Consider the following 24,889-nt stretch of genomic DNA (forward strand, 5'->3'; position numbering starts at 1 on the left):
AAGAATGTATTTTGGAATAGTAGATTGATAGAGAATGTATGATTAAAAATTATGAAAACGTTCTAAATTTGCGTATAATATTATTTTATTGAAAAATATGTTGTTGAAATGATGTAAGATAACTATTTAAGAATGTATTTTTTCAAAATAATGAGACTCAAGCACCACATTAATCATCCTTCCTAGTAGAAAACAACCAACAACTTAAGCATTGGAATGACGTCACGCTCCATATTTTCAATAACCCACCTGCCTAACATTGAATTGTTTTGAAGATTCTAGTTAAGTTTTGGGTTGAACCAATTGAGGCGAGAGGGAAGCAATAGACAAACTGAGCTTAGCAGACATCAAGGACACAGCTAAAATGCAGGCTGTAAGGAAATATCAGATACAAGATAGGTTAACTTTTCGTTAACCCCCTTATACATTTCTTCTCAAATTCCCTGCCAATCGTACAGTTCCGTGTATGTAATATGCAGTTTCTTAGATGAATAATCAACATGAAAGCACCTGTTGCTAATTATCTAGTAATAAAGATTGAAATATTTCTTCACCGTCCCCAAGCGAAAAAAAAAAATTGAAAAAGAAGGCTGAGAGCCCATACAAGGCAAACAGAAAAATGCATATAAATGGCCACACAAATTTATGCAGAGATAAATTCTACTGGAAAATGCAGTTAAGCATAAACAATCTTTTACCATAGATATTCAAAACCCAATAAAAGCAAGCAACGTCTATAAACCCAAAACTCATATCATTAAAATTTCAGCTTAACCAAGTAGTAACATTCAGTAGGCAACAATGTAAAAAAATTATACTAATCAAAGAGAGAGAATCCCATGTCATCGTCACTTTCCTCCTTCTCTTCCTTCTTCTCCTCAGCAGCAGGTGCCTCAGCTGCAGCGCCAGCAGCTGCTGCTCCACCTCCTCCAATGAATGCACCACCACCAACACCACCACCAATAATCACCTGTGCCATTGCAACAGATTCAATTATATATTGTAACATAAGCATCCCTAGAAGGAACCTAACAAGAGTTCTAGAAAATTCGACTAGTACCCTAGATTTTTACACTATAAAATAATGAGAATTCGGGGTTTAATGACAGAACTAAACTATAATTCCTGCAATAGAAAGGTACAATTTTCTGAAGTCAAATGTACACACGTCAGTGTTGCCCGCTTCGCAATAAAGTCTTATACATGCCACATTAGACCAAAACATAAAATAGAGGGAATGACGCATATTAATCAGAACAACACTCGTCGAATCATTAAGTTACGAATGAAGATATATAAATATATATATATAATTCAATATACAAAGAAACCTGGAAAACGGCGGAGGAAGGTGTGACGTAAGAGAAAGAAGACTGGACGGCACTGGATGAGTCAGCGGAGAGGGCGGCTTGGACTAGCTTGCGCTGCAGCTCGAAGGTGGAGCCAGCGGACGACTCCAGCTCGCCGTTCAGCTGCTTAGCCGTCCACTCGTCATCTGAACTCCTGCACACGAACGTGAACACTCCCATTTCTCTTTTTTTTTCCCCTCTGAATTTGATCGGATTTGGCTTGCTTAAGGGCTTTTGAGTGAGGCGGATAATGACACAGTGACACACCAATGCAAGGGTCCAGGGTTTTAGTTAGGGATGATATGGGTGATATGACTAACTTGTCCTCGAATTTTTTCAGTAATGACAATTTTATTTGTTCCATTTTTTTCTTTTTTCTTTTTTATTTTTTCTACCTTTTTTCTCTATCCTTTGGCCAAGTAGCAATTATTTTTTCTTCAACATTTTTTTTTTTTTGGGTAACAAATCCATCCCCAGCCTTCGTCAATTAGAACGTTATGAATATTTTTACAACGAAAAAAAGTTAAAAACATAATTTCTACTTTGTTATAGAAACATTATAGATAGCTAATGTAGATAGAAATATTTGTTCAAAAAACATTATGAATCATGAGGCTCATTTCATTGAAATTCCCTTATCTTCCTTTCTTCTTCTTTGATGGTCTAGGGACCTTCTTCTCCGCAATAAATGTGTAGGGAGAGGAAGAATTACGGGGTGGGTGTTTGGGGGATAGGATTTTGGAGAATCAAAGTTTGGGGACTTTGGAATTAATTCGAGCAGTTTTTGACTTGGTTTCTAACTATTTCTCATTTTTTTCAGTAAAAAACATGTTTTACAGAAGCTCGCCTTTCTTATGTGACAAGCCTTTCGCTCATGATTGATCACATAACAGTGTTGGGGCACAGCTTTGCATTCGATCTGTCAAGTCAGCTATTTTGTGAGAGTTACTAAACAAAAATCATTCCAGTGAGTAACGTATTTTGATATGTTTAATGATCAAAATTTGACATTTGAAATTGTAGTAAATAATCGAAGACATTGACCTAAATTTTTTGATTATTGGGATAATAATACCATAAGTACATATAGAACTTTACAATTACAAATTCCAAGACATTCCGTGGTCAGAATTGTGATCTTTCATATTTTAAAGAACTTTGCTATATTTACAGAAAATGAGCTACAAGAAATAATACAGACACACTTGACTACAATTTGTCGGCTAAGAACAAAATACAAAAAAGAGGCACCAGATGCAACATGTGGTGCAGTTCTGACAGTAATTGCTCCGTTCAAGAGGAATTGTTGTATTTCAAAATATGAATTTAGTATTTTACGTAGAGTAATCATCCATGTTTGAAATAAGAGCACCCAATTTATTTTTATTGTTTATTTTTCTTATTTGGGTATTGATATAATATGCTGCTTTGGACACAATATGCTTTCCATTAAACTTATTCGCCTTTGATAAATAATTGCACCACAAATAATATATACACGAAAGCAACAGTAATATGCAACAAATTCATGTTTAAAAATTCGATAGTACTACGTGTACATAATAAGTTTACATAATGATTTACATATACATTTTGTGGTGATTGAATTAGAATTTCTTCAATAAAAAAAAAGGACTTTGTCATTCTCTTTTTGACACCTCATTTATATATAAACTATTATATAATTACTTATATACAAGTAACGTTATGCTAAAAAATTTTACATGTATAAGAACAAATATGTGACGGTTTATGCATGCAAGTTTTTGGAAAATTTGAATAATCAAGTATAGAGGTTGGCTCTGATAACACATGTAAGAGATTAGTTGCGTACATCCACTCATGATATTCAAGATGCATTTGAAAACTTGCACTTTAAAAGAGACCTCACAATCCCAACATGTCTTCTAGTCAGTAGCCACTAGATAATCCTTGACTTGATGGAACTAACACATCTGTATAATTTTGATTGGCACCCTTTGTATCTTTACTCAATATACACAAATTTCTCATCCAGAAAAAGATAAGATTTTAAATATTGTGGATTCGTGAAAAAAGGAAAGTCAACTGCCTTACTTTTATATATCAATACATCAATTTCGATCACCATAGAGTTGGTGGTTTCTCCCTCAATACCTTCTCCTCAATAACCTAGTGAAAGGTTATTATGACAGTTAATTAACTTACTATTTAAATTTAAATTTTAAATTAATTCATTAAGCATGTGAGCCATATATTTTTCCATATTTGAGATCAAGATGAAGCAACTTGATTAGCTACTTTATATATGTAGATAATTCTTTAAGTCCATACAAAGCATCAAGGCAGCTAGCTGCCTTTCTCAATCTTGGATTCTCACCCAAATCATATTTCTTATTAAGTTTCTGTTTGGTAGGAATTAAAATATAAATTTAAATTTAAATTAAATTCAAAAATTAATTTTAATAAAATATTTCATAAAATCCACCATTTTTCAACCATGCACGTCATAAGCTTTTACTCAAAACTACTTAAAAATTGATTTTAATCCCCATTAAACATGGACTAAGTTAATCTGCAATTTTTATTGGAAGTGCATCAAATAATAACTTCAACTGTTGGCTTTTATTTTGACTTATCAGCCTTTTTCTTAATTATATAAGCAACCATTATAAAAAACAGACAATGTGACATTTTCGTGTCGTTGGTCAAACATCAAATACAAAGCCACGATAACATATCAAGTTTCATACACTAAAAAGTTTGCATGTCAACTTCATTAATTCCTCATCTCAGCTGATTCTATTCCCAGAATAATTTTGAAGGCATTCTCATCAATCGTAGATAATGGACAGTCCGTCCCCTTTGGATTCCAATTATAGCAGTAAACTTATAGTTGCACTCTCTCTAACGTAAAGAAGAGCAAGTTTCTATGGGTGAGACGACATTCCATTTGTTGAATTTGTGTTGACTCGAGAAGATAACGTTATTCTTTTATTAACTCGAAAGTCATTTTACTTATGAAGATGGAACACAGTTTGGGCTAACTCATGTTTATTTTTTTATTTCCTTTCATTTAAAAAAAAAAAAAAGAGAATTAATCCCTAAGTACGGGGATTAATTTCATAGAGGCCTGTTGGGTCCCTCACTGTAGCAGGCGGGCCCCACATGTAAATAAAAAAAACTGCGGCGACTCCATTGTCTGTGTGTATCCTGGTAGTAGGTCCTGTACTTCAAGCATGATTGAAAAAAAAAAGGGTTTGTTTCTTATTGTTAATAGTTTAGGTATTATTTTAGGATTTAATGAGAGATGAAAGTAAGGATTGGAGAGTTTTCTCTAAAAACTAAAAATTAACACTAGCTAGGTTTCATTGTTAGATAGTTTTTGATCATTTAATATTGAACTTTGGCATTTGATATTCTTTATAAATTAACTAACTCTTAATTTTCAAACTCTCGAGTATTTACATAGTCAATGAGGCTTCAGAGTAAATAATCAAATCGAAAGCCCCCCGGGACACAGCTCAATTGGTGGATCAATCAACATTAGTCTTGCTTCCAGCGGCAGGGTGGAGGTTCGAATCCTGGTGGGAACCTGCGACCAAAAATTTGGTATGGAGCAATCACTTTGGAGGAGGATCTCTTGTGCGCAGAAATGTACAGGCGATGGGGGGAACATGTGATTTAATTGAGGCATAATCCGCGATTTATCCCCCCCAAAGTTTTAGGGGCAAGGGTTTTGGGGGTCCAGGATTTAGTCTAGTGTAAGTTGGGATACCTGGATATCAAAAAAAATAATAATAAAAAAAAAATCAAATCAAAAAATGAATCAAGAATTAGTCTAAAAAAAAGGACATTTCTTGCGTATTGGGATGAGAATATGTCTCCTCCATTTGTTGCCCCCCTCACCCATTAGAATCGGATAATAAAGACTTCTTTTTAACTATTTAAAGGGTGCTGCTCCATTTTATGTATACCATCTCCACATAATTAAATTGGCGGAGGAAATGTTTTGTCTGAGGGGCTTTGCATGAAGTGGAAGAGTGGAACGTAGCCAGGAATGATTTGCCGATGTCTATATGTATAGCTGCAAAAAATTGTGCTTGCAGTTGCTTTCGAACGGCAAGTTATTCTTGGCTATGTTCGACTCTCTTCATCTAATGCAAGGCTCTCGAGGCACATAACTAAAGGTAAATTTGAACTTATTTATAAGTAACTTTTTTGTTAATGATTGTGTGACCTTATGAACATTTTCAAGATTTTCTTCTGCTTTGTGGTTGTGAACACTCAAGTGGCGGATTTAGTAGAGACTAGGCTAGATTGGACTTTAGCCGAGTCCCCCAACCGATTTCAATTTTTTAAGAGCAAATATTTATATTTTTTATAAGTAAAATACTTCTTTTTATGTATAAATTTTATTTTATTTTACATATTAGTCCTGTTAAAAAAAAAATAGTTCAGTCCTGAATCTGTCCCTACGAACACTTGTGTTCAGATCCCAGCTTCCATGCAATTAACTTTTATTATTTTTTTGGAGAAATTTGCACAATCAATCTTTTACCTTTAGTTCTATTTGAGAAGCAAACCCACCTACAAATTAACCAAAACAATTGATTAGTGTAAGGATTTGCAAAGTAAATTGAAGAAAATCAAGACCAAAATCTGAAAATAAAAGGAACAGTTTTCCCCTTTATGATTCGGCTCAGAAACTTGATCCACACCACAAAGGTATCTCCAATTTGAAGGTCATTATCAGTCACATATACAGATTCACAAAGAAAAGGCAAGAGAAGATTGATTCGTTTTTTGCTCTCGTTTTTGGTGTGTTTAATGGAAGGGAAGAGTCTCCTATTTATAGACTTATAGGAGTGAATGAATTTCACAGGAGTCTTCAAGATTAGATTGAATAAAAATTGCAAGATTATATCCAAACTGAAAGATAGAGCTCATCCAACAAAATGAGATAAAATTGGTTTGATAAAGATAACGATAATATTTATCCATTTTTTCATATGAATTTCAAATTCCCTCCAAGTTGGGTATTGGGCATCCAACCCAATGGGCTGATTACCTCTAAATACCTAACATAATTGGGCTACTTCAATTGTGGTGTGGATTTAATTCTTCAATCCTGGGCTTATAGCCTATAAAGTTAAAACGGGCCTCGATTTTTCATCATAGCCTAGGGGATTTGGGCATCACTTACCAATCATGCCCAACAATCTCCACCTTGATGCCAAATCATCCTGCAAGTCAGATAAGATAACAAATAGCTTAAGGGAAGAGACTTACAAGTTTGTGCCGATATTTAGAAGATCAAGGCAGCTTCTAAACTTTATCAATGGGAGCACCTTAGTTCCCATATCAGCAGGATTATATTCTGAAAGGACTTTCTCAAGTTTTACCAGTTCTTGAGAAACCATATCTCTAATGAAATGCAATCTAACATCTATATGTTTAGTACGTTCATAAAAGACAGGATTTTTGCATAGGTGAATAGCAGATTGACTATCAGAATATATTATCACATTGTCCTTCAAAACACCAAGTTCATTTAATACACCTTTAAACCACAAAGATTCTTTAAAGGCTTCAGTAGCAGCAATGTATTCTGATTCAGTAGTAGATAATGCAACAACATGTTGAAGTTGTGATTTCCAACTAACACATGAATTACACAAAGTAAACATGTAGGAAGATGTAGATTTCCTATTATCTCTATCACCAGCATAGTTAGCATTAGTAAAACCTTTCAATTTTATTCCTTCAGTACTAAACTTATATAGTAAGCCAATATTGCATGTTCCTTTCAAATATCTAAACAACCATTTCAGAGCCTCCCAATGTTTGGGACCCGGGTTGGATATATACCTGCTAAGTGTACTAACAGCAAAAGCTTAGTCAGGTCTAGTACACACCATTAGAAACATCACAGAACCAATGGCATTTGTATATGGTATTCGTTTCATATATTCTTCTTCTTCTTCATTAGCAGGTGATTGTTCTTTAGATAATACAAAGTGATTAGCTAAAGGTAATGTAACAGGTTTACATTCATTCATACCAAATTTTTTCAAAATTTTCATGATATATGAAGCCTGATGTAAGAATAAAATTGATTTAGACCTATCTCTTTGAATTTCCATACCTAATATTCTTTTAGCATTACCTAGATCTTTCATATCGAATTCATTACTTAAAGTAGTTTTTACATCATTTACCAACTTCAAGTTGGGACCAATCAAAAGCATATCATTCACGTATAGCAACAAAAACACACAGTCATTATTGTTTGCATTACCTTGATAGTACAAGCAATGATCAAATTCACTCCTTTTAAAACCAATTGTTTTAACAAACGAATCAAAACGTTTGTACCATTGTCTAGGAGATTGTTTTAAACCATACAAAGAGCGTTTAAGAAAACACACATGATCAGATTTTTGTTTATTTTCAAAACCTTTAGGTTGATCCATAAAAATCTTTTCATCAAGTTCTCCATGTAAAAAAACAGTTTTAACATCAAGTTGTTCAAGTTCCCAATTGAAATGTGCTACTAATGCAAGCATAGTCCTAATTGTGGTATACTTAACAATTGGAGAAAAGATCTCATTATAATCTACCCCTTCCTTTTGTGTGTAACCTTTGGCCACAAGTCTAGCCTTAAACTTTAAACCCTCTTCTTTGGTAATTCCCTCCTTAATTCTAAAAACCCATTTACACCCAATTGTTAACTTGTTTTTAGGTCTTGGGACTAATTCCCATGTTTGATTTTTATCGAGGGAATTTATTTCTTCTTTCATCGCTTTCACCCAATCCTCAGATTGTTCACTCCTTAAGGCTTCTTCATACGTGTTTGGTTCCCTATCAACTAGTTCTTCATAACTAGCATAAGCAAGCTCAAAATTAGACTCTAATCTTTGAGGCACTCTATGTGTTCTTCTAACTCTGTCTCTAGCTAACTGGTAATCAGATAAAGGGTTTTGCTTTCCTTGATATTCCTCTATAACTTCATTTCTCTCAATATTTTCACTCTGATTATCTTCTAGTTCAGGATTTTGATGCTCCACCTCGATTGAGGTAGTGGGGGTTTGAACACTTAAGGACCTTAAATTTACTTGAGATTTGTTACTAATGTTTTCTTGTTGTTTTTCTCTCAAGATGTCATTTTCTGATTTTAGACATGGCATTTCAGACTCATTAAATGTAACATCACGACTTATGATAATCTTAACTCCATTTTGACTTCTATCCCAAAGCCTATACCCTTTAACTCCTTCAGGATATCCTAAGAAAACACATTTCCTAGCTCTAGGTTCTAGTTTTCCCTCATTTTGATGAGAGAAAACAGCACAGCCAAAAGTTTTTAACATAGTATAGTCAGCACATTTACCATACCATTTTTCATGTGGAGTATCACCATTTAATGCAGTAGAAGGTGTCAAATTAATTAGATAACATGCAGTGATAACAGCTTCACCCCAAAAAGATTTAGGAATTCCAGAACTCAACATCATACATCTAACTTTGTCAAGTAAAGTACGATTCATACGTTCAGCCACCCCATTTTGTTGAGGTGTATAAGGAACAGTTTTATGTCTAGTAATTCCACACTTTTTACACAAATCATCAAAATCATTATTACAGAACTTTAGGCCGTTATCAGTTCTTAGATATTTTATCTTTTTGCCAGTTTGAGTTTCAACTTGCAATTTCCATATTTTGAAAAATTTAAAGGTTTCAGTTTTATCTTTTAACAGATACACCCACACCCTACGAGAGTAATCATCAATTATGAACATAAAATATCTATTACCACCCATTGTAGGATTAGTAGCAGGCCCCCATAAATCAGTATGAATATATTCCAAGACTTTAGTAGTTTTATGCATACTATATGAAAAAGATGACCTACGATGTTTACCAAGTACACAGTGATCACAGAAAAACATATTAGACACACAGTCTTTTCCAAATACACCTTTATCATTTAGCAGTTTAAGTCCTTTAATACTTATGTGAGCTAATCTATTATGCCACTTGTGTGTGTCATCAGTGTTGGTCAAATTTATAGAAGAAATTGATTTTTTAACAATTTCAGCAGTGGTCACATAAATACTGTTTTTTTAGTACCTTTACATGTGACAAGAGCACCCTTAATCATTTTAAGCATATTGTTTCCAATTTTACTAGTAAAACCATCAGTTTCTAATGCTCCAACTGAAATAAGATTCTTAGCCATTTCAGGAATATATCTAACTCCATGTAATTTAAGCACATAACCAGTGTCAAATTTTAACGTGATATCACCAATGCCAGCAATTTTATATGCATGATTATTGCATAAAATGACATGACCACTTACAGATTCTTGCATATTTTCAAACCAGTCTTTATTTGCTGAAACATGAAATGATGCACCAGAATCAAGTATCCATTCATTTAATTATGATTTCACAGTCAAATTTACTTCAGTAGGTTCAGAGTTTAATAGCACATATACTTCACAAAATTCATCAGAGGAAGTAATAACATTTGCCTCATCGTGAACCCTTTCCTTTTGTTTGTTTTTCTCAACATAACAATCTTTAATGAAGTGTCCAGTTTTACCACAACCATAACATTTTCTACCTTTAGTTTTATTTCTTGACCTAGATAAACTTCTACTTTTCTTTTTATTATCCACTTTGGTCATCAAGGGTTCTTGACTGAGACCTACCTCTCATAATATGTATCTCACCACTTCTTCTCTCGACTCTCTCAGCTCGCATTTCCATTTCTTTACTTCTTAACGAGTCTATGACAATTTCAGTTGTCAAAGTATCTCTCTCATATTTAATAGCATTTTTAACATCTCTATAAGTTTCAGGGATAGCATTTAACAAAATTATTGTTTTATATTCCTCAGATACTTTTTCACCACAGTTAGTAATATCTTGTACGAGTTTATTAAAGATATCCAAATTATCATCAAAATCTTTTGAAGAATTGATTTTGAAGCTAAAAAAGCTTTCAAGTAGAAAAAGTTTGTTTGGAGTTGACTTAGACACATAAAGTTCCTCCAATTTTTCCCAAAGTTTTTGAGCTGATTTTAATTTACCAACTTTTCTTAATACCGCATCAGACAGGTGTAATATTATAGAAGCGTATACCAATTCATCCATATTTTCTTTTTCTTCATTAGTCAAGTTTGCAGAATAAGAGTCATCAATAGCTTTAGAAATTTTTTGTTGAACAAGAATACCTTTCATTTTTTGTTGCCAAATTGAAAAATCTCCTTTACCATTAAAGACACCCAACTCAAAGTGATGTGTAGACATTTTACCAAAAAATGCACAAAACACAAATTCAGATATGTAAAAGTCACAGGTCACACAGATTACACGGAGTAACAAGATTCCTATGGTTTCACAATAATGCACTATTCTAGAACCCCAGGGTTTCGTGAGAATCGAGTTCTCACATCAAGGGAAGAACTAGAATAGGAGTCCGGGTACAAGTCTAAAATAATACGAGATAACGCAACAACGTTCAACAAATTAATCTAATGAAAATTAAACAAATAATGGCAAGTAATCCTAGGTTCTATGAACAAGCAATGGTTGCCTAGCAATGACAACCCCCAATCCTAATGATCACCCCACACGATGATCTACTAGTGCGATAATGTAGAGTTTCGGCCAATTTACTAGAGCGGACTTGTCTGAGTCCGTAAATTACGAGAGATGCGAATTTAATACTTTAGGCCGCAATTTTTTTTTTGGCTTAAAGTAATTCAGTAAATATATGGCAATTTCGACCGTTAATTCACCAAGGGCAAAATCGTCCAACTTTTTCTACGTAACCTGAAACAGAAAACTTCCAACACAAAAAATGTTAGAAATGACGAGAGGAACAAACTGCCTGAAGACAGTTTCGCCGAAATAGCCTCCACGCGTCGTCACCGGAATCTCCACGCGCCGTCGCCACGCGCCGCCGTCGAAATCACGCGCCGAACACCCAGCACCGCCTTCACCTGCACGTCTCAACCCCGGTCTCCATTTCACCAATGGACTTCTGGATTGACGGGAAAACGCGTTTGCAGGTTCGGTTTTTAGTGCAAAAACTGGGCAGTTCGTTTTTTTTTGCTTTTCTGCCGGTTTCTTGTCAGTTTTTGGCCGGATTTTCACCACCACCAAGCTCTGATACCAATTGAGAAGCAAACCCACCTACAAATTAACCAAAACAATTGATTAGTGTAAGGATTTGCAAAGTAAATTGAAGAAAATCAAGACCAAAATCTAAAATAAAAGGAACGGTTTTCCCCTTTATGATTCGGCTTAGAAACTTGATCCACACCACAAAAGTATCTCCAATTTGAAGGCCATTATCAGTCACATAGACAGATTCACAAAGAAAAGGCAAGAGAAGATTAATTTGCACTAAGTAGGGAAGTTTTTCTTCCTCTTGTTTTTGGCTCTCGTTTTTGGTGTGTTTAATGGAAGGGAAGAGTCTCATATTTATAGGCTTATAGGAGTGAATGAATTTCACAGGAATCTTCAAGATTAGATTGAATAAAAACTGCAAGATTATATCCAAACTGAAAGATAGAGCTCATCCAACAAAATGAGATAAAATTGGTTTGATAAAGATAACGATAATATTTATCCATCTTTTCATGTGAATTTCAAATTCCCTCCAAGTTGGGTATTGGGCATCCAACCCAATGGGCTGATTACCTCTAAATACCCAACATAATTGGGCTACTTCAATTGTGGTGTGGATTTAATTCTTCAATCCTGGGCTTATAGCCTATGAAGTTAAAACGGGCCTCGATTTTTCATCATAGCCTAGGGGATTTGGGCATTACTTACCAATCATGCCCAACACTATTTGCATACTTTGTCCTTTTTACATAATTATATCAACTTTTTTTTTCCCTTTCGCAGAAAACTTTCGTAATCAACTATATATTCAATCTATGTACCATCAATTTACTCGCTTGCATGCGTATAAATCCATCTATTAATTTAAGTTAACCAACCATAAGTAGAGCTGTGAATTTTACTTGATTAAAGAAATACATGGACTTGTCATTTTATGAAATGGGGAACTAAATACAATGTACAAAAAGGAATATCTTGGTAAATTAATAACTATTGATTAATGGATAAATTAATAAATTGTTAACTTATAAATTATTTACTATTCGCCAAACTGATATTTTTTTTTATTCCAAAATAATTAATAGAGGTTTAAAAATACAATCATGCTACACATCCAAGTTAAAATCCAAACTCAAATTCGGATTGGACAATTTGAAAAATTAAAACAAAACACCTAATCATTTTTTGACACATCCGTCTGTCTTTTCACTCGTATTTCAATCTGGCTAAATAGTTTTATTCTTAAAAATATAAAGCCATTCATCCTCCGGAGCTATTTTCGGTTGAACCTATAGTCAATGAGGAGAAGTGCAAGCTTTTAAGCTTATGGTACAAATCTGTTGGAAATTCTTAATTTATATTGTTTTGATTTACATTTATACTCTCATATCAAGTGAGAATTAATTTTTGACAATTCTAACACTACTATAATTCAATTATTTCAATAATACCTTATTTCTCATTTTTTTAATATGTGTTTAATTTATTTAACCATTTGGACAATACTATCATGATTTATTTTGCCAACTATCTAGTCACCATCAATGTACATTTGACATATCCATTTTACTTGTGTGCTTTCAACACACAAAACTCAATTGTAATGTAATAAATACTACAAAATTTCTGATCATGTATGAATTTTTTGTTATTAATTCTCAACTAATTAATATTCACATTCACATTCATTTAATTAATATTCATCTTCATTTATGCATTTTAGTGTTATTAATTCTGATTATAAGTTAATTAGAATTTTGCATTCAAGAATACATTTCATTATTCATGTTCTGATGTTCATGTATGTAATAAAATTTATTTACAGAAGTCCAAACAAGCAAACAAAATATAATCATAATTTAAATACACAAAAATTAAGTTCCATCTTACAAAATATTGTCTAATGACAATGGTTTACTAATATAGAAGAATGAATCACTGATTATCGTATTCAAATTATATATATAGTTTGATTCTTAGTTAAGGTTTTAAATTGGAACTAAACCATAACCAAATAGCTCTTGGTTCTAAGAATCAAAATCACTAATTTTTTTGTAGAATTGGATCGAATCTCTTGATTTGGTTCAATTCTGATTTCGTTTGTTCATTTTGTCCACCTTTACTTGTGCTCCGATTTTAATAGGAAAATATAAACAACTAAATTTGACTCATATAATATTATTCAATTTCAAGGGTTCGGTGGGAGAACATATGTGCAAAGGCTGGGGCCACGTTTGACAGTATATATTTTGAAAAGTCAAAAGTTATCTGCAAGACTAAAACGTTGCATTTATTTCTATTTAGATAATTTTCAAAAAATATTTTGACTCGTTAGAAAAGCTCTTAGAGAAAACCGTTCATAATAACTTCTTATAATACTTTTTTTTCAAAATGTAGAAATCTTGTTAAATGGATTCTAAAAATCATGACTAAGCTCTTTTAGAAATATAACATTAATTAAATAAACAGAGACATGAAATATACCATAAAAGATATCAATGAACGCAAAAATATTTTCTATTAAGCTCAAGTTTGGGCTTTATTTTTTCAAAATTTATTTTCAATTACACATTATTCCATAAAATAATATTACCCATAAACAAATTTTATTTTTATTTTTTAATATTTTAACTACACATTCTCTAAAAAATTATTATTTCAAAATACATTTTCTCCCAAAATTACATTAAAATGGAACCAAACATGGCCTAAATAAGTGTGATTAGATAAGCATTTATTTGTTACTCAACACGATATACATACACACAAGATATATCTAATATTATTTTTTTTAATTCACTCAGAGTCGGATCAATCCCTAAACAAAAAAGGCGGTCACCAACTTTAGGAAAACCCTCCAAATTTTATAAAATTAATTTCCAAATAGCTTTGCCATTGCAATCTTTGAATCATTTTTTTTTCTTCTGCAATAATTAAAACACTTATTTTCAGATATTGATGGAAATTTTGTATTTAAATAAATTACTAGAAATATGAAAAATTAATGTCAATTTTTTTTTCATTGATAATGAATTAACAATTTGAAAATTAGCTTATTTGACATTTATTTCTCAAAATATGGAGTGTGAATTAAACACATGTTGAGTTGAGGTTGAGATATTGATGCAAGTTCTTCCCTTATGAATCAGATACATTCATATTTGAAAGAGGTTGGGAATAATAATTGACTGTTTGTCCTTTTTGTCTACGATCAACGACGAAGCGCCTTTGGTGACCATTGATGACTATAACGACATATTATCTTCGATAGTTGGTGTGTATGTGATTATCAATAATATTGGTGTCAAACTATTGGTTATTCATTTCGAAAATGAATTATCAACCAAAGTTGATTCCCATCAAATTCATCTAAGAAAAGTTGTCGGCGATCATCGATGGTATCTTTTTCGGTGATCATTTGCATCATTTAATTTATTATTATATTTTTTAAACAAATTTCTAATGTTTTTTTTTTTTTACGTAAAATCCCTAAATTACTCAATTCACACACAGACACACATGATATGTATATGAAAAATATCACAATCTTGTTTAGCCAATGTAGGGATATGTTAGAGCTCAAGCCCATCATGTGTCGATTTTCCCACGGGAGTCTTTTTGTTTTGTTTTCTTTATTCTTTTAATTTTTTTAATTTTTTTTTTTTTTATGTTTAAAGAAAAGTTAATATGGATTATAAAGGGAGTTGAGCATTGTATCTATGTCGGTCCTTAACAGTTAACACCCCTGTCAAATCTCACACCGTGCTGAACAAATTGCCAATCCAATTCTACAGGAAAGTGTACATTGTGCCTAGGGATATCAATTTGATTTGTCGGCTCGACGGCTCGTTGCTCGACTTGGGAAAAGCTCAACCTGGCCCGGCTCGTTGCTCAAAGGAAGAGAGATGAGGCTCGAGCCAAGCCTTATTTTTATAGGCGATTTGAGCTCGAGCCAACTCGTATCACGAGCCATTTTGGTCCGTGATGAGCCAAACAACCACGAGCCAAAAATGGTCCGGTGTTTGAAACTACGACTGCCCTCATAAAAAGGCAATTGTGTAGCTGCCTGTTAAGGCAGTTGTCCCGACCACCTTTAAATAGGTAGCGAGGAGGCAACCATGTTGCCTTAAAAAAATGAGCTGACTGGTCTCGATAAGGTCCTGAGCTGAGTCTAAACTTTTGGATCAAGCTTTTGCTCAGCTCGTCTCGACTCGAAATAATAGAGCTTGAGTCTCATGCTCAAGCCAAGAGTTTCGACTTGCGAGCCAACTCGGCTCGTTTGCATCCCCAGTTGTATCTGGCCTAACTCACCCAAAAACGTTTTGGTCTAATCCAATTTATTCATCTAGACTCTCTTATAGAATATGTAAGCATGTTCACCTAAGCAAGTTATTTTTACGATAAAAGCATAAAAAAGGACAGATTTTGTTTGTTTTTTTTCTTGTACTTGTAGAACAATTCTTTTCTTTTTTTTTTTTTAACGCTAAATACTATTAAAGTATTTTTTATGAATTTTAGCTTAAAAACTTAATCTTTTACTTTCGAATAAATGTTTTTACATTTTTAAGTTTAGCGAAACATGCTAACTATAATTAACGTTGAAATATGGGAGCCCATGGATTTGACACGGACCTCCACGTATAGAGAATTGAGAAACACCACAATACAAAGGTATCTCTCTTCTACAATGCAAAGAGTTATGTAACATATATAGGGGAATTTTCACAGAAATTTTACTGAATTTCACATGGGACAGATTTATTGACAGATGACAAAACAAAATTTTTTTTTTTGCAATTCACTGTATCCCTATACTTGGGGGATTTTCCACGCAAATATAATTTTAGCCTTGTTTGTTTAGATAAAAATAATTTTTTTTAGTAGAATTGATAAAAAGTTAATGAAATATATGATTGAAAAATTGTGGGTCCCATAAAATCTATGGTTAAAATTAATTGTTAATTTTGATTAAATTTTAATTGAAAATTTTTAACTAAATCGAACAAGGTTTAATATAAGTCCTACATTATAACACATTATTCTGCATTCCTTAGAAATCATGTTAAAATATTAATGTTGCTTTAATGAAAGGCTCCATTGCTTATTTCATACATATTTATACTTCTTACACCATTCTTAATTGATCTAAAACATACTTTAAAATTTGAAGTTTCACCAATCATGAAATTCAATTTCTAAACATGAAGTTGTTGATCATTTGAACTTAATGTGCCCGATCTATTTTAAAATGTCAACTTAATAAAAGAAGTTAGTTTATTTATTTATTTATTTATTTTTTATACTTAACTGATTAATACGAGATTTTACCTTTTAACAAATGCCACCAAACAGCTTCAAATCTAAGATGCTATTCCTAAAGTAAATCTTCACACGTCTATGATCAAACAACAATTATGCTACAGTAATATAATGTTCGACATAATTATTGACATAATGCCACATGGCATTCCATCATTGGGTTATTTTAAACACGGTCAACGTCCCATCAAATCGTCTATTGCCAATTGGGATTATGTTATTGCATTTGTTAAAATTTTTATGTGAAAGTGGCAAAATCCATCAAACAATCAACTGGCTAGCCTTGATAATATGGAGGAGATACACATGGCAGAACCTCATCTGCAACCAGTTTTTACCTGCGGTTTAAGACCGATACACGACCCTTTCCTTGGTCTACAAACTGAAAATGGGTGTCATTCGGGAGAGAATCAATAGTTTCCTTTTCAATTGGGAGGGATTCATCTAAGATTATGGGTGTCATGTGTCAGTATAGCTGCCTAAATTACAGCTACCCAGGATAAGTATATGCGTTATCTATCTATATACATGACTTGCATCTATCTATCTATCTGTATGGATCAAAGGTGTCGAGATTTAAATATATATACCAAACCAAAAGAGCTGAGGAACATGGCGAACCATCCCAAGATTGGGGTGCCCACAAGCTCTAATTATATTGTGGCCGTGTACGTGAAAATGCATGCCTCAAATGCCGATGAACCGAGAGAAATCTATTGAGTATGCATGAGAAGAAGAGAGCAAATCATAGCCGAGAACAACTTGCCGGACCTTTCAAACAGTAGTTGCCATTTTTCGGCAAGTCATCCTTGGCTGCAATTTACTCTCTACCTCTTCATGCAAAACTCTCAAGAAGGCTTGTCTAATTCTACATTCAACTGAGCATTGTCTTGTGTTTATATAGGCACAAAAGAATGGAGAGTGTAAAGGATGATTAATTTATTAGTGCATGAGTGGCCCCCGAAATATTCTGTCACACCCAATCTGCTCACTTATTTCATCTAAAAGGTCAAGCTTATCAACATTTTATCGCAGCAAACAAAGACTTCCTTTTACAAAAATTCTAAACTAGTTAGACTTATTTAGAAAAGCATATAGTAGTTTAAGTCGTTCGATGAAATAGAGGCCGAAAATCGTAGGGCATGCCTTGTATGCACAGAGTTAGCAGCCACACAAAATCATTAAGATTCTCATGTCCTCGGAAACAACCAAAGCTTGCCAAAGAGTTGACAAGCAAAGAGGTGGTCTAATGGTTGAATTCTAAAACAATAATGGGAATAGAATATATGAGAAAGGAATCCAAGAAAAGAAGTAGATTGGTCAACATTTGAATTAATATTGTCGATATATAATAGGCTCGAGGGATTGGAAGAACATGGTTCCATGGCATTTATTTCATTCATGTGTGTCTTCTCTTTTACTCCTACTCATATTGGCCTTTCAAAGGTTCCACGTATCAAAGTTGAAAAAGTTCAAACGAACAATTCAATCGATTTAAAATTTGGATGAGTAACTAAGCCAAATTCAAAGATTAATATTTTAAAATGAAGCATCATCTTACAAAAATGTTAAGGATATGATTTCATATAGTATGACACCAATTTTATTCCACCGACAATAATCAATTTACAGAAAGAAAAATAAACACGCAAGAACATGCAATAATTATAAAGATTCACCTTAATATGAGACTACGTCCTCTTCCACTACTTCATTATTTCACTACGATTAAAAAAAAAAGATTTACAAGAAAAAATTGTACAAACCCGAAATTATTGGTCCGAGGACTCCATAAATTAACAATTAAGCTAGACAATAAATTAGATTCCACAACTTAATAATTTATTCATTGACAAATAATATATTGTAGTCTCAATGTGAAAATATTAACACAAAAACCATGGATATGACATTAATGTGTTTTAGATAGACACAATATTAAACATTCAAAACCGTGTAATTCCTTAAGATTCCATACAGCACACTGCAAAAATGCCCCATAAAATAATATGATCAATATATATTACACTGTTCTTATTACTGCTGGGTCAAGCCGAAATGCCAAAAGGGGGAGGCCAAAAAGTTGCTTTCTAGAATGAAGGCTTTGAAATTTTTAAGTCAAAAAGACTTTGAAACAAAATTATGGACGTCAATCAATTGAGAAAATTTAAGTGAGCCCACAATATATATTGTAAATTGAGTGGAATTGAACATGGAAAATTCGATGAAAAGGCAAGAAGTATGCCTATTGATCATTTGAAAGATAACTCGAATCAAATGAAAGAGTATTGAGCTTCAATCAACCTTGTTAAGAGAGTTAAATAAAAGCTTTTAAGTCGATTAATTTTTTTACATTTGAGAACATATAAGATTTACCCTTAATATATCAACAGATAAGATTTACCCTTAATATATCATCAAGAATGGCGACTCATTTAAGAACAATAATCTTAAAATTTTATTATGCTTTTGAGAGTAGTTCGTTTGAGCTCTAAAACCACATTATTTATCGGATTTGTACCTTGAAAGATAACCTTATTAAGAGTATGCCAAAAATTGATTAATTATTTCTTGTCTACCCTTACCAGAAAATATTTAAATATTATTTCGATTTTGGAATTTCTTTTTTCATTTTGAGCAATAGGGAAAAAAAAACATTAAACTTGAGCATGTGTAAATGTTTATTAAACTCGTTACATTATTTCAATTTTGGTAAATGTTTTAATAATTTATATGATTGAGTTGAATATTTTTTAAATTAGTTTTAGTTTATGATTTAGTGGCAGTCGAATCGTTAAGGATTCGGATCGTCACAGTTGCTCTTGTAATCTTTAGGTTTCATTGATCGTTTGACTTATTAAATCATTACAGAATTAATATAATGAATTTACACAAGATTAATAGAGAAAAAATAGAAGTTCAATTCGAATGCAAAAATGCTTCTGATATTTGGTCCAAAACCACGAAGTGGTGGTGCGTTCTTCCACTTCGAAAACTTGGATGCACCTTGAGACCAAATCCAAATGGTCAAAATCACTCTTCTCTTCCTATGAGGGATAATCAGCTTTTTGTTTCCATTCATACGAAATCTGTAAAAGAGTTGTGAGTTAGAGATGACATCTCACCGTGTAATAAGGACAACCCGTGGCCCGATTCTTTTAATCTATTTCATGCTCTTCATCTTTTACATCTTTCTTTCTCCCTAAGTTTCGGTTTCCCGGTGATGATTTTTCAAGTTCTTTTAAATAACTCTTCTTTTGAGGGAGGAAATGGGAATTTATCCACACTATTCAAAAATGAATTTCAACTCCAAATCAAAAGGTTTAGCAATAATTGCTCCCACTTGGAATATTCGGGAATTCGATCTTCACCGCTTTCAATTTGTTTACAATTATTTGCAACTCATGCACTTGAGGTAATAAGGAAATATTATCTAGAAACTTGAAATCAAAATATTTAGAAATTAAAATTTTTTTTATACCTTCCTCTTTAGCCTTATATTTGCTTTCAAGTGCGTACAAGATATCTTTTATTGATGTAGTGTTGGTGTAGAGATCATAGAATTGATCCGATAACGCATTTAGGATGTGACCACGACATATTAATCCGTCCTCTTCCCGTTTATTTCTTTCTGCACGAACTTCATCAGTGTCTTTGTCTGTTGCATCGAAAATTAGCTCAAATTTGAATCAAGCTCGTAGAAGATCTTTAACGCCGTTAGAACGAATTTGAGATTGTCCTGCCATCTCGTGAAATTTGATCCATGAAATCTATCCAAACGCACTAAATCTTGATTCATCATTTTGATTGTAGAGAGCGTAGATTTCGTCTCCATCGTAGTAAAATGACAAATATCATTTGAGAATATTAAGAAAAATACAACAATGGAAGACAAATTTAAGAAGAAGAAGATGAATATATATATATCAAAGTAGGCTTGAACATGAAAAATATATCATTGTCCTCAAACGATATTTGCCTCCTTCATAATGCTTTTAAGGATTAAAATTGATAAATATTTGTAGAATTGATCAAGCCTTAATGAAAACACGAAAATCAAAAGCGATATTCAAATGAACAAGTGAAAAAAGAAGAATCAGATTATGTAGAGGGACAAAATAGTAAAGAGTAAGTTTTTTCATGTGTTTTTGGGATGAACACAACATATATTTATAGATTTCAATCATTCCTACATGAAGTGATTCCAACTCAAACAATCAGGTGCATGGATTCACGACCACCAGAAATTTGAAAAAATTCCAACCAATGGTCATATTTTTCAACTATGCGACCACTTAGGCTATAACTATGCGGTTGTATAGTTATAGCATTTGTTGCGTCAAATTTTTCGGCAAACCCATATGCGACCACAAGCCAAAATGGCTTGTGCGGTCGTATAGATCATTTTAGGGCAAATTCTTCCTTCTTTTTCTCAATTCATCCTTCATCCATTTTAATTTTGAACAACCATATTGCAATAGTTTGTAGCATTAGTTCCACTATGATTAGATTTATTGACAAAGAGGTTTTGATTGATATACCTATATTAAGAGGTTGTTTGAGCCCCATTTTTTCAACAAATAAAAATGCATTTCGAAATAATGTTATGATAGAGAATGTGTGGTTAAAAAATAAAGGTAGGTTTGAGTTTGCATGTAACGTTATTTTATCGAAAAATGGGTAGTTAAAATGAGGTAAGATTACTGTTGAAAAATATATTTTTATAAAATAAGGAGGGGTGGTCAAACAAAGGCTAAATTGAGGAACTCAATTCTCCAACTGGAAGTCAGGAAAACCTAGGATACATAGTGGAAAGTACTTATTAGGTGGATGTACTTGGCTAAGTTGGTGGAGGTTATTTATTTTATGCCCCGTTTGCCCCCTTAAAACTCTTCAATTTAATTTAAATTTTTTCTCCTATTTTCATCCACACAATCTTCAATGAAATAATGTTACACAAAAATTAAAAAATTTTCATTCTTTTACAATTTTCCATTTTTTAAAAAAATATTATTCTTCCCATTATAAACCCAAATAATGGGGACCAAATGGGGGCTTAGTCTCCATATAATTTGAGAAACTGGAAAAAAAAATGCCTACTTGTTTTAGATCGAATTTTTTAAATCTGTTTAGTAAATTATTTGTTTAGAGAAGCAGTAAATATCTCGCGCGTTATCAGCATAAAAATGGTCAGAAGAAGTGGTGTATTAGCCCAGTCTTAGTTTTAACTAATTCAAGGGTTAGAAGAAGTGTTGTGTTAGTCTATGCACCTTTGTAGCTTTTCGTCTACGCACCTGTGTATCTTTTCGTGTGTATTGGGTGTATTTAGGAAGAGTTAGTATTTTATATGCTTCTAGTATAACTTCTTTTTACTTGAGCACCTTGTGTATCTATAGATCATCCCACTTCTTTCCCCTAGAAGAATTCATTTGGTTGTGGTTCATTGCTCACATGATAACAAGCTATGCTGTATTATCAATATGTTTGAGGCTTACTTCATGAATCCTTTTTAGACACTTTGTTTAAACCATTGCATAATTGTCGAAAGACCTGGTTAAATCAAATTGTTTGCAACTGTTAGCTTTTTTGTTATCCTATTCTTGTAAACTGTTCTATTAGGACAAAGGTGTGCTTGTAAATGAGAGCTTCTATACATGCTATTACCCAACTGTTTGTTATTGGATTTAATCATAACAATAGGAAATTAATTTTCCTTTGAATATTAAACCCATATAAAAAACCTTGAGATCATTGGATGTTCTAAATCATCATACATAAAAAAAGGGAAGATGATAACCTTAAAAGACCTTTTAATGGCCTAGCCAAATACTTTCTCCCTTAGATCTTCTCCCTTGTTCTCCTTTAGGTGCCTTCCTCTTTTTGGAAAATGAAAAAATGGCTAACCCTAAGCATATGAAAATGTGCCCATAAGGGGTATATTTATAATACTCAATTAAGGTTTCAAAATTGCACAAATTTTCTTGGACTTTATTGTAGTGGACCAATTAAGTTTCACTCCTTTATTGGAGCCAAAAGAGGGATATAATTGGACTCACATGACTCAAGCTCCAATAGATGTATCTAATTGGGTGAATTCTTGACCCATCGAGATACACCTATTAATCTCGACTTGTTCCATTAAAAAATCGAGATTGCACTCTCGAGTCGAGTGATATTTATAGAAGTAAATTATGATCCAATAACAATATTCTCTTATTATCGTTTCACAAGTCAACCCCCATTTATCCATCAATATGTTGAAATTGACAAAATGACCATTTTGCCCTTCAATATGTATTACCCTTTAAGTTCCATTTTCATACCTCAAATTTATTGTGATCAAATCAAAACATAAAGTTCAACGATCTCATCATTGGACTACTAAGTTCCGGTTCAATTTGCCTATCGAATATATCTTTGAGTGATGATCGTCTCATCTCACTGATTGATGAATTCCACTATCGCAAGTATATGATCTCTAATTGTTTCGGTTCGATTCCCAAAATACCAAGATCAATCTTTTATTTAAGAATTCACTCATTAGTACTTCAAAGAACTTGAACTAGCAATCAAAGGTACATTACTCACTTGAAATTTAGGTGACTTTTTGATAATCAAGTAGAATCTCATTTCAAGCAATCACAAATAAGTTATCTACGCAGTCCTGTTCAATGTGTATCGAAGTATATTATTGTTCTTATTCCAAAATCTAGAAAAATATTAATAAGAACAATGCAATCTTATCAACATAAAGTGTCCAACTTTACGTACTGATTGTGAACGGCATATTTTGATCATATCATAAATTGTGTCTTACTATACTCGAACCATCAAGTATACAATTTGTGACATCATATATGATCATGAAACCTCAAATAATAGCTTCAAATTATAACACGTAAATAAACGAACGTCAATTCATAACTTGATTTTACAGAATCCTACTCGAAAAAAGGGCATCAAACTAACACCAACAATCAAAGTTATTCCCTACATTTATCCTTGGTTGGTGCCACGTTAACTTGTTAATGCATATATTTCATTTTTATTTATATCCATTATAGCATGGATAAAACCATCTCATCACAATCATTTCTATTATGATAATCTTATTGATATTTTTTCCATTAACGATACCATAGAGGATAAATGGTCTAATAATTATTCTTCAAAATTAATTAGTGGTTTAACTTTACAGATAGTACAGATAGGATGCTATTGTTTTCATACAGAAATTCTACAGTACGTCATTTTGTTCAACCTCCTTGTACCTTATAAAATCTTGAGATATAAACTATTTTTCTAGATTCAGAGGGAAGTGTTGGTTTAATAAGAAATCATCTTACTGCTTTAAAGAAATATACATATGGCAAATCTGTGAGAACAAGGCACGTACTTTCTTTTACTTGCTTTCTATTTCTTTCACAGTTTGGTACTTTTCTTTTGTGTTTTCCCTAATTAGCTTAATGGGCCAAGTTTAAAAGATTTAGAAGCTTATAAATGTTTCAAATTGAATTGTTTTTGAGAACTTATTTACTGACCCAAATATGGTCAAGATCCTCTCTCTCGACCGTGTTATACGATGATTGGTGAATATAGTTACTCCCACCACTGGACACGAAAAGGGGACAAGTCAGAGGTCTGGTTTTAGAAGCAGCCTAATAATCTCGGTCGCTGGTATTCCTGGTCAATGTAGAAGTGAACAGATGAATATACATTCCACAAAACATCTCGTCTTTTCCCGTATATTAGTTTTCCTTTCTAGGATTGGCAATCTTGATTTGGTTGAAAAAGCATCAAAGTTGAACTGTTTCGTTTTTAGCATATAATGTCTTGTTTGCTCAAGGATCTTTGCAATTCAGTTGCTATAGAAAGGGGTTCATTGGGGAAGTGATGATTTTAAATTTTTTTGTTATTTGACTCTTTATATTCACTATTTCCAAAATCTCCATAATAATACTCCAAAACACAATTCCTAATTTAACAATGTTTTAAAATAATTCCTATGCATCTCTTTCACCATCTGGTTATGCAGCAATAACTTTATGTTAAAAAAACACACTAAAATTGCTCTTACAGAACTACCAACACAATTTC

General features: G+C 32.7%; 1 protein-coding gene across 2 annotated transcripts in view; it reads right to left on the minus strand.

The window, feature by feature from the left end:
• The window catches only part of LOC111366292 (60S acidic ribosomal protein P3-like), a 3,494-nt gene extending 1,872 nt beyond the window's left edge, over positions 1-1,622 (minus strand). The window contains exons 1-2 of one of the 2 annotated variants that reach the window (XM_022987021.1): positions 1,332-1,619; positions 893-970 (exon numbers count right to left, since the gene is read on the minus strand). In XM_022987021.1, the coding sequence (XP_022842789.1) occupies positions 893-970; positions 1,332-1,529 (276 nt within the window). In that variant the 5' untranslated portion in view covers positions 1,530-1,619. Of the gene's footprint in view, positions 1-620; positions 971-1,331 lie in introns of those variants that run through there. The other variant, XM_022987020.1, reaches the window with a different exon arrangement.
• Positions 1,623-24,889: the final 23,267 nt, after the last annotated feature.

The sequence above is a fragment of the Olea europaea genome, chromosome 17, assembly GCF_002742605.1.
Source record: "Olea europaea var. sylvestris chromosome 17, O_europaea_v1, whole genome shotgun sequence".
Classification (NCBI taxonomy): Eukaryota; Viridiplantae; Streptophyta; class Magnoliopsida; order Lamiales; family Oleaceae; genus Olea; species Olea europaea.